Source organism: Dendronephthya gigantea, unplaced genomic scaffold (assembly GCF_004324835.1).
Source record: "Dendronephthya gigantea isolate DGI-Jeju-01 unplaced genomic scaffold, DenGig_1.0 000252F, whole genome shotgun sequence".
NCBI lineage: Eukaryota > Metazoa > Cnidaria > Anthozoa > Malacalcyonacea > Nephtheidae > Dendronephthya > Dendronephthya gigantea.
Genome location: NW_021163262.1, coordinates 1 through 14457, shown reverse-complemented (window position 1 = coordinate 14457; position 14457 = coordinate 1). Strand labels below are relative to the sequence as shown.

The 14457-nt window shown below is 31.3% G+C and overlaps 1 protein-coding gene across 1 annotated transcript; it reads left to right on the top strand.

Annotated features, from left to right (window-relative positions):
* Window positions 1-1721: 1721 nt before the first annotated feature.
* Window positions 1722-4822, top strand: LOC114540874. Its single transcript, XM_028560885.1, has 3 exons — window positions 1722-1733; window positions 2184-2406; window positions 3156-4822. The coding sequence occupies exon 3, from the start codon at window positions 3422-3424 to the stop codon at window positions 4820-4822; it is 1401 nt and encodes a 466-aa protein (XP_028416686.1). The 5' UTR covers window positions 1722-1733; window positions 2184-2406; window positions 3156-3421.
* The last annotated feature ends 9635 nt before the right edge of the window (window positions 4823-14457 follow it).

The following is a 14457-nucleotide window of genomic DNA, read 5'->3' as shown; positions in this document are numbered from 1 at the left end:
TTAGCATAATAATCAAAATAAATGATGGTTGCCATGGCAACTATGATGATCATTATGATGATCTTGATCATAATTAGCATTTTAATCATAATAAATGATGGTTGCCATGGCAACCATGATGATCATTATGATGATTTTGACCATAATTAGCATATTAATTATAATAAATGATGGTTGCCATGGCAACTATGATGATCATTGTTATGATCTTAATTATAATTAGCATATTAATCATAATAAATTATGGTTGCATGGCAATCATGATGCTCATTATGATGATTTTGATCATAATTAGCATATTAATCATAATAAATGAATGTTGTCATGGCAGCTATGATGATCATTATGATGATCTTGATCATAATTAGCATATTAATCATAATAAATTATGGTTGCCATGGCAACCATGATGATAAATACGATGATCTTGATCATAATTAGCATTTTAATCATAATAAATGATGGCTGCTATGGCAAAAAGGATGCTCATTATGATGATTTTGATCATAATTAGAATATTAATCATAATAAATGATGGTTGCCATGGCAACTATGATGATCATTATGATGATTTTGATCATAATTAGCATATTAATCATAATAAATGATGGTTGCTATGGCAACTATGATGCTCATTATGATGATTTTGACCACAATTAGCATATTAATGATAATAAATTATGGTTGCATTTGCAACTATGATGATCATTATGATGATCTTGATCATAATTCTTAATCATAATAAATTATGGTTGCCATGGCAACCATGATGATAAATACGATGATCTTGATCATAATTAGCATACTATTAAAATAATAAATGATGGTTGCCATGGCAACTATGATGCTCATTATCATGATTTTGATCATAATTAGCATAATAATCATAATAAATTATGGTTGCCATGGCAACTATGATGATCATTATGATGATCTTGATCATAATTAGCATTTGAATCATAATAAATGATGGTTGCCATGGCAACCATGATGATCATTATGATGATTTTGACCATAATTAGCATATTAATCATAATAAATTATAGTTGCTATGGCAACCATGATGATCATTATGATGAACTTGATCATAATTGGTATATTATTAATAAATGATGGTTGTTATGGCAACCATGATGATCATTATGATGATCTTGATCATAATTAGATATTAATCATAAAAATGATGGTTCCTATGACAACCATGACGATCATGATGATGATCAGGATCATAATCAGCATAACAATCATAATAAATAATGGTTTCCCTTGCAGCCATGATGATCATTATGATGATCAGGATCATAATTAGCATATTACCCATAATAAATGATGGTTACCATTCCAACCACGATGATCATTATGATGATCACGCCGGGCTTGCAAGCTTGCAGATTACGTCATTTTGGCGTGCGCTTAATTCCCGATTAAAATTCCAAAATGGTCGGATCTTATCGGGAGTGTAAAAACGCGCGTGGGTGTATGGTTTTAACAAGTCTAAGGAGATTGGCACTGCATGCGTGAACGTGGACTTTGGAATCATAATCTGCGAGCTTCAAGGTTTCGAATGATGTGTTTGTTTGTATCGAAAGTTAAATAAACGAGGTTTTTACTGTTGATTTTGTGGAGTGTATTCTCGCCCATTTCGTTTGTCTAAATGTCGACGTCCATAGTTTATTCTCACAAAGCCCAGCAACAGCAGGTTAAACAATCAATTCAAAAACGCAGAATCCTTGGTAGGTATGTTTTCTTGTTTGTGAATAACCAAAGTTTTAATCACAGGCTGAATTTATGCCGTATTTTTGTTTTTAGTTAGCGTGTTATAGACTAGATAGATCAGTGGGCTGATGGGTCGCCATCAAAAACGTAAAAGGTCTGCGAAGGCTATTGCCAAGGATCATTTCCCTGTAGGCCAACTAGCAAAACGAAGAAAGGAGATTCGTACAGAATTTTTAGCCAGTTGCAATGTGCTTCAAGACGAAGAAAGAAAACTAAAAAACGTATCAGCGAAGGTAGAGCAGAATTAGGTTGATTATATATTAATTACTATCAGCTAAGTTATTGGTTTATTATGGTAGAATGTAAGTTTAGTACAGAAGAGAACTAGTTTAGTACAATCAATTTAGAAAACTATTCAGTAAAGATCTTTGTTATCAGTCTAATGACAAATGCATATTTCTTGGTAGTTAGGTAGAATTAGAAACAGACACCAAGAAATTGGATCAATTCTTAGTCAGTTTAAAGGACCAAGATACAGTACATGCCCAGGGCTGAGTGTGACTAAGCGAAAGGTGAAGAAAAGATTACAGCAGCCTTCAAAAGTAGTTGAATACAACTCTGAAAAACTTGATGGCATATCTGAACAAGCCGCCAGACGAAGGCGAAAAGAAACAATTCTCACCTGTCAAGGTACAGTACGTTATGTTATTTAGCTTATATATATATATATATATATATATATATATATATATATATATATATATATATATATATATATATATATATATAATATATATATATATATATATATATATATATATATATATATATATGTTTGTTAGGGACTTAGAGGTTGTTGATTCAGAGACGTTGACTAGTTTCTTTGGGATATTGCATGTTTATTTGAGATTTTTCTGTGGGTGCAAAAAGTCCAGGGGGGTGCAAGCAATGGGCTCATAATGCTTTGTGACAAACCTTGACCTTGGTCATGGGGCCCTGCAGAAATTGTGGGGATTTTTAATTAGATCAACCTTTAAAATCCTTCTATTTTCCTTTAGATTTTAAAGTATTGATTTAATTAACTGTTGAATAGCTCCTTTAGCTATGTTTTCAATTTGAAAAATTAAGCAATATCAGCCAAATTGCTCAATACTTTCTACAGTTATACATCATGGGAAGCATATATTTTATAAACAGCTACAATTGCACAAATTTCATAAGTTTCATTTAAACAATTAAAGTCTTTAAAGTCATATAATTTCCTTGTGAGGGGTGCAACAATGGCTAGATGGCTACATTGTATGCCATCTGTAGATGGCTACATTGTATGCTAGAGAAATCTGTAGATAGCTACATTGTATGCTAGGATCTCATCTGTTACTTTTTTATCTCACTTCTGCAAAGCATGAGTTAATTATTATTTGAATTTAATTAACAAGGTATCCATGGTTGATCTAATGAAAACAACTCACCCACTCTCGATGGAATGTGGTGCACTTTGGTTAATTAGGCCACCCCAGATAAGTTGAAAGCGTACTTTGCCAACTCCAATAAGACAAGCAAGAAGGTAATCGGATCTGTTGTAAAAAGCTATGTAACTTCATTTGAAGCATCCCAGGATAATATAACCAGAAGTGTAAAAGTACTTTACAGTAAAGGTTTATTAAGTAAAGAAAAATATAAGGCTGTGCGACTAAACATATCCATGGGGTCTAATAATAAGAGCAAAGGAAGAAAATCGTTTAAGATATGTCAAGATGTACGAATTCCCAAATTATTGCCATATGCCAAGTTAATTAAATATATCAACAGTGTAAATGTTGGGAATGTCAAACAACTGAATGATTTTTGTGATTCAAATGAGAAAGTTAATGGAGCTTATAGGGAATTACATGAGTTCTTGCCTATTTTAGCTGAGTTGTACATAGAGATTCATAAATTGTTAGGATGTAATTCGTACTTGATGAAATTTGGGTATGAGCATTACCATTTCCTTGTTTCGATCGGAGCTGACGGTGCTCCATTTGGCAAACATGATGAGGCAACGGCATGGCTTGTTTCCTTTCTGAATAGTGGGGATAGGATTACAAGCCAAAACGAAAACTTCTTGTTTGCTGGGGTTAACTGTGCTGAAGATCATGTTTGCATGAAGCGTTTTGCAAAAAAGATTGTAAGTGATGTTAAGGCTATTGAATCAAAGGAATTCTTTGTTGATGGGTATTTGGTCACATTTTCCTTTGAAATGGTCCCTGCCGACATGAAGTGGTTGGCTTCATTTAGTGGAGAGTTATGCAATGCTTCCTACTTCTTTTCTAGTTTTGCTAATGTCAACAGTGACAATAAGCGGACAGTAAATGGTACACTTGGTCCTGAGCCAGAAAATACCTGGCAACCATGGGCTTATGAGAGACGGTTAGAGGTAGCTAAGCTAGTGGCAAAAACAAAGGAGACGTTGAGTCACAAAAATCTTTCCAACTCAACTAGGCGCAACAAAGTCCTAAATACAATCAGAGATTTAGGCTCAAGGCAAGAATTTGAACCAGTTCTTGGTAGGCTGATTGATAAAGCTCATGCAGAGCCATTGCATAATTCAAACAATGCATGGCAGTACATGCATGGAAAGATCTTGCAGGAAGCTGTTGTGAAATCAAACATTCCCACATCATGCACTGATGTTTCAACTCTCTCACTTGATTCACCTTTTAAAAAGTTCCTCTTTGCCCTTAAAGATGATGTTAAGGCCTCCAGATTGTATAAAAAGATCTTAATCTGGTTCAAAAGTGGTAGGTCTAAAAAATTTGAGTATCGCTTCACTGGAAAGGATGCAAGGATGTTATCGCACAACTTCATGTACCTCATTCATTCATTAACCTTGCCAAATGATTCCAAGCAGTCTCAGCTTCGGTTAGCCACATTAGCATTTTGCTGCCTAAAGCTGCGTGATGCTGTCTCTTTGTTCTCTAGAATTGTTGTTGATAATGCAAGTGTCATTGGTGATTTGAAAAAATGTTGTTTGCAATTTTTTAATGCTGTTTCTTTGATGTTGGCAGATGTCAGTCCTACTATATGGACTATTGGTTATGCAATTCCTTGCATTTTGAATTGATATACAAGAAATACGGAGTTGGTCTTGGTATCAACAGCATGCAAGGGAGAGAAGCAAAGCATGTTTGCTTACAACAATATGCTCGGCATTCTAACCTTTAAGGGCGATGGGATAATGTGCTGAAGCATGATTACATCTCATCAATTTGGCTTAGGAAACTTGATCCATTTTATTTTGTATATCATAAGAACAAAGATAGCTATATACCCCAAAGGATCCATCAATCTGAATTCTGCTACTGTGGCTTCCAAAAGGCTGATACTGAACAACATAAGTGCATTTACTGCTCATCAGTAATGTTTAAGGCACTTGAAGTTTCAGCAACTGATGGTGAGCTGTGTTCTGAAATTTCCTTGGTTTTAGGCTTGTGAAGATTTCCTTACCTTTGGGCTTGTGGTAATCTTTTCGCTTTGGAGCTTGTAAAGATTTCTCGATCTTCAAAAAGCTTGTGTTAATTGTTTTAGCTTTAGGCTTGTGAGTAGATATGTTACAATGCAATTTTTTAGCTGTTTTTAATAAGGGTCATCGCTAGCTAAGGTTGGGCACGGGGAATTACAGTAGACAAGAATCTTTGCCAGAAAATCCTTGTTCCACAAACCTGTAAATTAACACTTGAAGGAAATAAAACATCCAGGAACATGCCTGCTGTACCTGCATTCTATTTTGTCACCAAAATTCATGCTCACACCCCTTACCCAACCTTCTCTGCGATGGTCCTGCTTAATTTACTGTGATGTTTTATGAATGTTTTATGAATTTTTCATGAATTTTAAGAAAATTATTTATTGAATTGATAAATTCAAAAGTGGTTACATTGTAAATTAAAAAGCTAATTTATGCCAATGTTACAGTATGTATGATGATCATATTTTCATAGTTTAAATAAAGATTAATAAAAACAATTAGTGTTTTGTACCTTTCTTTTTTACCCGTTGTTTTAAGATAAATTGTGTTTATGTATAGAGGTTTATGTAGTGGTATTGCAATGATTTGTACAACAGAAGCAGTTATTTGAAAATATTTGCCTCTTATGTTCTAGGCTACCCAAGGTGCACAATCATTTATGGGCTTCTAAGAAAAAACTGCATTGGCAGATATAAAAAAGGCTGCCACAATTAAATATATATTACAGTATTAATAAATTGAATTAACCCATATATGGCACGGAGTGACCCTTTGACAGGTAAAAATATGCCTGGCTTTACCCAGAGTAAAATATTAAAGTAGGATGAAATGCCACTCATTAAGTTAACTGGGTACATGGGCAGATATAAGCCAGCTAACCTCTGTCCCCTAGCTTGATACCTGGTATGTAAAATTGCTGGCATTGGACAGAGTAAAATACTGTACTAATTAGTAGTAGGGTGCAATATAAGTTAAATTTTGTCCTCATTACATTAGGGCATGCACTTGAGAAAACCAGTTACATAAATTCCAACTGGAATCATTTTGAGAAAAATATAATCACCTATAGAGTTGCATTGCACCCTGATGCACTCTACTTTAGTAATTTACTCTCTCTAACACCTGATGATTTTTCTTGTCAAGGGGAGAGTGCTGGTGCTTAACAGAAACATAAACAGGTTAATTTAATGTATTATATATACTGTGTATGTATATATTTATATATATGAAAGGCTAGAGAAGCTAAGAGACACAACAAAGAGGGACATGTTGTCAGAGAAACATTTATTAATCATCTGAATGTAAAGTATTCACATTCCTTGTAACAGACAGCCAAATCTTGTCCCGATAGCACACATACAAGTTATAAAAGAACTATCAAATATACTAAATGTGCTGTGGAATGCCATTAACATTCCAGCAACCATAAGAAAAGGTTATTTTTAAGATTTCTCTTTTGAGAGAGTACGAAAGTATGAGTGGCTTATCTGCACTCACAATTATTTTGCATTGTTGTCCCTCGCGTAATCGTTTTGTCTGGAGAAGATTGTGTTCCTTTAAGTGTTCGTTATTTTCGGTGTTGTATCCATTTGCCAACTGTATAAAGAGCTGCATGAGCTTTGCTTCATCACTAATTACAACTCGCACAGTGCATTTAGTTTCCGAACGTGAACTTTGACTATTTACCAATTGAATAAACTCATCCAATAAACCAAACATTTCCCTTGGCATATATCTTGTGAAACAAACTTTCCACGGACTTCTGTATACCGGAGTTGGCCTCATACGACGAACAAGCATTGAATTTATACGCACAATTTCCCTGGCCAGAATATTCATGGGCTTTACCGATACATATTGCAGCGCATTTGGTCGATCGAACATATAGGTTTTAATTACATCCCTAGCCGCTGCTAAAACACCGCTCCCTATCTTCCCAGCAAGTTCTTTATTGTTTGTTTTTTTCACGTAATCTTCCACAATTTCGTGCAACCGTACGAGAAGAGACGCCATGTTGATACTTTTGCTATTAGCCGCTGACGTGTGGAGCGGGCGCTTGAAGGCTGTCAAATGATCGAAATCACACGCTTGCTAGCCCGGCGTGATCTTTATCATAATTAGCATATTAATCATGATAAATTATGGTTGCCATGCCAACCATGATGATCATTATGATGCTTTTGATCATAATTAGCTTATTAATCGTAATAATTGATAGTTGCCATGGCAACGATGATGATCATTATGATGATTTTCATCATAATTAGCATATTAATCATAATAAATGATGGTTGCTATGGCAACTATGATGATCATTATGATGATCTTGATCATAATTAGCATATTAATCATAATAAATTATGGTTACAATGGAAACCATGATGATCCTTATGATGATCATGATCATAATTAGCATAATATTCATAATAAATTATGGATTCCATGGCAACTATGATGATCATTATCAAGATGATGATATATTTAGCATATTATTAATAAATAATGGTAGCCCTTGCAACCATGATGATCATTATGATGATCTTGATCATAATTAGCATATTAATCATAATAAATGATGGTTGCCATGGCAACCATGATGCTCATTATCATGATTTTAAACATAATTAGCATATTAATCATAATAAATTATGGTTGCTATGGCAACCATGATGATCATTATGATGATCTTGATCATAATTAGCATATTATTTATAATAAATGATGGTTGTCATGGCAACTATGATGATCATTATGATGATCTTGATCATAAATAGCATATTAATCATTATAAATTATGGTTACCATGGCAACAATGATGATCATTATGATGATCATGATCATAATTAGCATAATATTAATAAATGATGGTTGCCATAGCAACCATGATGCTCATTATGATGATTTTGATCATAATTAGCATATTAATCATAATAAATGATGGTTGCCATGGCAACTATGATGATCATTATTATGATTTTGATCATAATTAGCATATTAATAATATTAAATGATGGTTGCTATGGCAACCATAATGCTCATTATGATGATTTTGATCATAATTAGCATATTAATCGTAATAAATGATGGTTGCCATGGCAACTATGATGATCATTATGAGGATCTTGATCATAATTAGCATATTAATCATAATAAATGATGGTTGCTATGGCACCCATGATGCTCATTATGATGATTTTGATCATAATTAGCATATTAATCATAATAAATGATCGTTCCCATTGCAACTATGATGATCATAATGATGATTTTGATAATAATTAGTGTATTAATCAAAATAAATGATGATTACCATAGCAAACATGATGATCATTATGATGATCATATTCGTAATTAGCATATTATCAATAAATGATGGTTGCCATTGCAACCATGATGCTCATTATGATGATTTTGATCATAATTAGCATATTAATCATAAAAAATGGTGGTTACCATGGCAACCATGTTGATCATTATGATGATAATGACAATAATAAGCATATTAATCATAATAAATGATAGTTGCTATGGCAACCATGATGATCATTATGATGATTTTGATCATAATTAGCATATTAATCATAAAAATTGATGGTTGCTATGGCAAATATGATGATCATTATGATGATCTTGATCATAATTAGCATATTAATCATAGTAAATGATGGTTGCCATGGCAACCATGATGATCATTATGATGATTTTGACCATAATTAGCATAATAATCATAATAAATGATGGTTGCCATTACAACTATGATAATAATTATGATGATTTTGATCATAATTAGCATATTAATCATAAATAATGATAGTTGCTATGGCAACCATGATGATCATTATGATGATCTTGATCATAATTAGCATATTAATCATGATAAATTATGGTTACAATGGCAACCATGATTATCCTTATGATGATCATAATTAGCATAATAATCATAATCAATTATGGTTACCATGGCAACTATGATGATCATTATGAAGATGATGATAATATTTAGCATATTATTAATGAATAATGGTTGCCCTTGCAACCATGATGATCATTATGAAGATCATGACCATAATAAGCATATTAATCATAATAAATTATAGTTGCTATGGCAAGCATGATGATCATTATGATGATCATGATCATAATTAGCATATTAATAAAAAATGATGGTTGTTATGGCAACCATGACGATCATTATGATGATCTTGATCATAATTAGATATTAATCATAATAAATGATGGTTACTATGAAAACCATCACGATCATGATGATGATCAGGATCGTAATTAGCATAACAATCCTAATAAATATTGGTTTCCCTTGCAACAATGATGATCATTATGATGATCAGGATCATAATTAGCGTATTAATCATAACAAATGATGGTTGCCAAGTCAACTATGATGATCATTATGATGATCTTGATCATAATTAGCATATTAATCATAGTAAATCATGGTTGCCATGGCAACCATGATGATCATTATGATGCTTTTGATCATAATTAGCATATTAATCATAATAAATTATGTTTGCCATGGCAACCATCAGGATCATTATGATGATTTTGATCATATTTAGCATATTAATCATAATAAATGATGGTTGCTATGGCAACCATGATGATCATTATGACGATTTTGATCATAATTAGCATATTAATCATAATAATGATGGTTGCTATGGCAAATATGATGATCATTATGATGATCTTGATCAAAATTAGCATATTAATCATAATAAATGATGTTTGCCATAGCAACCATGATAATCATTATGATGATTTTGACCATAATTAGCATTTTGATCATAATAAATGATGTTTCCAATGGCAACTATGCTGATCATTATGTTGATCTTGATCATAATTAGCATATTATTCAAAATAAATTATAGTTGCTATGGCAACTATGATGCTCATTATCATGATTTTGATCATAATTAGCATAATAATCATAATAAATGATGGTTGCCATGGCAACTATGATGATCATTATGATGATCTTTATCATAATTAGCATTTGAATCATAATAAATGATGGTTGCCATGGCAACCATGATGATCATTATGATGATTTTGACCATAATTAGCATATTAATTATAATAAATGATGGTTGCCATGGCAACTATGATGATCATTGTGATGATCTTAATTATAATTAGCAAATTAATCATAATAAATTATGGTTGCATGGCAACCATGATGCTCATTATGATGATTTTGATCATAATTAGCATATTAATCACAATAAATTATTGTTGGCATGGCAACCATGATGATCATTATGATGATTTTGATCATAATTAGCATATTAATCATAATAAATGAATGTTGTCATGGCAGCTATGATGATCATTATGATGATCTTGATCATAATTAGCATATTAATTATAATAAATGATGGTTGCCAGGGATACCATGATGCTCATTATGATGATTTTGAACATAATTAGCATATTAATCATAATAAATTATGGTTACCATGGCAACCATGATGATCATTATGATGATCTTGATCATAATTAGCATATTAACCATAATAAATTATGGTTGTCATGGCAACTACGATGATCATTATCATGATTTTGATCATAATTAGCATATTAATCATAATAAATGATGGTTGCCATGGCAACTATGATGATTGTTATGATGATCTAGGTCATAATTAGCATATTTTTATTAAATGATGGTTGCCATGGCAACTATGATGATCATTATGATGATCTTGATCATAATTAGCATATTAATCATAATAAATGATGGCTGCTATGGCAAAAAGGATGCTCATTATGATGATTTTGATCATAATTAGAATATTAATCATAATAAATGATGGTTGCCATTGCAACTATGATGATCATTATGATGATCTTGATCATAATTAGCATATTAATCATAATAAATTATGGTTGCCATGGCAACCATGATGATAAATACGATGATCTTGATCATAATTAGCATACTATTAAAATAATAAATGATGGTTGCCATGGCAACTATGATGCTCATTATCATGATTTTGATCATAATTAGCATAATAATCATAATAAATTATGGTTGCCATGGCAACTATGATGATCATTATGATGATCTTGATCATAATTAGCATTTGAATCATAATAAATGATGGTTGCCATGGCAACCATGATGATCATTATGATGATTTTGACCATAATTAGCATATTAATTATAATAAATGATGGTTGCAATGGCAACTATGATGATCATTGTGATGATCTTGATTATAATTAGCATATTATTCATAATAAATTATGGTTGCATGGCAACCATGATGCTCATTATGATGATTTTGATAATATATAGCATATTATTAAATAAATTATTGTTGCCATGGCAACCATGATGATCATTATGATGATTTTGATCATAATTAGCATATTAATTATAATAAATGAATGTTGTCATGGCAGCTATGATGATCATTATGATGATCTTGATCATAATTAGCATATTAATCATAATAAATTATGGTTGCCAAGGATACCATGATGCTCATTATGATGATTTTGAACATAATTAGCATATTAATCATACTAAATGATGGTTACCATGGCAACCATGATGATCATTATGATGATCTTGATCATAATTAGCATATTAACCATAATAAATTATGGTTGTCATGGCAACTAGGATGATCATTATCATGATTTTGATCATAATTAGCATATTAATCATAATAAATGATGGTTGCCATGGCAACTATGATGATCGTTATGATGATCTAGGTCATAATTAGCATATTTTTATTAAATGATGGTTGCCATGGCAACTATGATGATCATTATGATGATCTTGATCATAATTAGCATATTAATCATAATAAATGATGGCTACTATGGCAACAAGGATGCTCATTATGATGATTTTGATCATAATTAGAATATTAATCATGATAAATGATGGTTGCCATGGCAACTATGATGATCATTATGATGATTTTGATCATAATTTGTGTATTAATCATAATAAATGATGATTACCATATCAAACATGATGATCATTATGATGATCATATTCATAATTAGCATATTTTTATAAAATGATAGTTGCCATGGCAACCATGATGATCAATATGATGATCTTGATCATAATTAGCATAATAACTATACTAAAGGATTGGTACCATGGCAACCAAGATGATCATTATGATGATCATGATCATAATAAGCATATTGCTCATAATAAATAATGGTTGCTATGGCAACTATGATGATCATTATGATGATCTTAATCATAATTAGCATATTAATCATAATAAATGATAGTTGCCATGGCAACTATGATGATCATTATTATGATTTTGATCATAATTAGCATTCTAATCATAACAAATGATGGTTGCCATGGCAACCATGATGATCATTATGATGCTTTTGATTATAATTAGCATAATAATCATAATAAATGATGGTTGCCATGGCAACTATGATTATAATTATGATGATTTTGATCATAATTAGCATATTAATCATAAATAATGATAGTTGCTATGGCAACCATGATGATCATTATGATGATCTTGATCATAATTAGCATATTATTCATGATAAATTATGGTTACAATGGCAACCATGATGATCCTTATGATGATCATAATTAGCATAATAATCATAATCAATTATGGTTACCATCGCCACTATGATGATCATTATGAAGATGATGATAATATTTAGCATATTATTAATGAATAATGGTTGCCCTTGCAACCATGATGATCATTATGAAGATCAGGATCATAATTAGCATATTAATCATAATAAATGATGGTTACCATGGCAACCATAATGATCATTATGATGATCATGACCATAATAAGCATATTAATTATAATAAATTATAGTTGCTATGGCAAGCATGATGATCATTATGATGATCATGATCATAATTAGCATATTATTAAAAAATGATGGTTGTTATGGCAACCATGACGATCATTATGATGATCTTGATCATAATTAGATATTAATCATAATAAATGATGGTTACTATGAAAACCATCACGATCATGATGATGATCAGGGTCGTAATTAACTTAACAATCCCAATTAATATTGGTTTCCCTCGCAACAATGATGATCATTATGATGATCAGGATCATAATTAGCATATTAATCATAACAAATGATGGTTGCCAAATCAACTATGATGATCATTATGATGATCTTGATCATAATTAGCATATTAATCATAGTAAATGATGGTTGCCATGGCAACCATGATGATCATTATGATGCTTTTGATCATAATTAGCATATTAATCATAATAAATTATGTTTGCCATGGCAACCATGATGATCATTATGATGATTTTGATCATAATTAGCATATTAATCATAATAAATCATGGTTGCTATAGCAACCATGATGATCATTATGATGATTTTGATCATAATTAGAATATTAATCAGAATAAATGATGGTTGCTATGGATACTATTATGACCATTATGATGATCTTGATCAAAATTAGCATATTAAGCATAATAAATGATGTTTGCCATGGCAACCATGATGATCATTATGATGATTTTGACCATAATTAGCATTTTGATCATAATAAATGATGTTTCCAATGGCAACTATGCTGATCATTATGTTGATCTTGATCATAATTATCATATTATTAAAAAAAAATGATAGTTGCCATGGCAACTATGATGCTCATTATCATGATTTTGATCATAATTAGCATAATAATCAAAATAAATGATGTTTGCCATGGCAACTATGATGATCATTATGATGATCTTGATCATAATTAGCATTTGAATCATAATAAATGATGGTTGCCATGGCAACCATGATGATCATTATGATGATTTTGACCATAATTAGCATATTAATTATAATAAATGATGGTTGCCATGGCAACTATGATGATCATTGTTATGATCTTAATTATAATTAGCATATTAATCATAATAAATTATGGTTGCATGGCAATCATGATGCTCATTATGATGATTTTGATCATAATTAGCATATTAATCACAATAAATGAATGTTGTCATGGCAGCTATGATGATCATTATGATGATCTTGATCATAATTAGCATATTAATCATAATAAATTATGGTTGCCATGGCAACCATGATGATAAATACGATGATCTTGATCATAATTAGCATTTTAATCATAATAAATGATGGCTGCTATGGCAAAAAGGATGCTCATTATGATGATTTTGATCATAATTAGAATA

Bases quoted from the DNA above. Each gene is read 5' to 3' on its own strand.
- LOC114540874 (XM_028560885.1), top strand. From the start codon at position 3,422: ATGGGGTCTAATAATAAGAGCAAAGGAAGAAAATCGTTTAAGATATGT.